Below are 815 nucleotides of genomic sequence, written 5' to 3' on the forward strand. Positions count from 1 at the left end.
AAAACAGTGATGGCATAGACATGACGAATGATGAAACTATAAAAGAGAATAACAGTGGTGAAAATGGCTCCGACACAAATGGTGAAAACGTTATAGAAGCTGAAGAAAAATAGACTTTCTTCCTTTTTGTCTTCTTTTCTTTTTTCTTTTTTGTAATAGATAGTCATGGTAATTAATGTTATACCCAAATTCTGTTGTATTTTTGTGCTTTAGAGTTTGTTTTTTATAATACATTTGTGAACAAAAAGATGGAAACACAAGGAGAAGGAAATTTTTAATTAAAAGTGTTTTCTTTTCTTTATATTTTTTTCTATTATGCAGCACATCTTAACAATTGTGAGAGTTATTATATTGTTCACCATTATGGTATAAGGAAACACTTTTTATGGATATTTTGCAATAAAGTATTAATTATATATAGCACCGAGTATCAATTTTCTCTTTTTTTTTTTCTTCTTCTTTTTTTCCCCCAACAAATTACATAAATTTGGTTATCTTTTGTAATGTGTGCTGAAGTTTCTTACTTTTTATAGTAATACAATGTCTTAATGAAGGCTAAAACACTTTCAGGCCACATCTAAACTTCTATGCACACTATGGGCAGGGAAGCTCCTGTTTTTTGCGTTCTTTTTTTATGCCACATGTGCATCAACAAAGTCCTAGGGTGTTTTTGACAAGAACACGTAGGACATAATTGGGCTTCTTAGTTATTTTTCAGCCTGGATTTGCAGAAAAGGATCCAGCTTTCAATGCCGATCCAGCTCATAGAAGGGCCAAAACCTGAGACTGGACTGAGATAATTATGGCATAACATC

The 815-nt window shown here is 31.9% G+C and overlaps 1 protein-coding gene across 1 annotated transcript in view; it reads left to right on the plus strand.

Annotated features, from left to right (window-relative positions):
• The window catches only part of Nsun2 (tRNA (cytosine(34)-C(5))-methyltransferase Nsun2), a 15,789-nt gene extending 15,369 nt beyond the window's left edge, over positions 1 to 420 (plus strand). The window contains exon 13 of the mRNA XM_027383412.2: positions 1 to 420. This exon is cut by the window's left edge and continues 234 nt beyond it. Within this exon, the coding sequence (XP_027239213.2) occupies positions 1 to 113 (113 nt within the window). The 3' untranslated portion in view covers positions 114 to 420.
• Positions 421 to 815: the final 395 nt, after the last annotated feature.

This window comes from Penaeus vannamei, chromosome 9, assembly GCF_042767895.1.
Source record: "Penaeus vannamei isolate JL-2024 chromosome 9, ASM4276789v1, whole genome shotgun sequence".
In the NCBI taxonomy this organism is placed as follows: domain Eukaryota; kingdom Metazoa; phylum Arthropoda; class Malacostraca; order Decapoda; family Penaeidae; genus Penaeus; species Penaeus vannamei.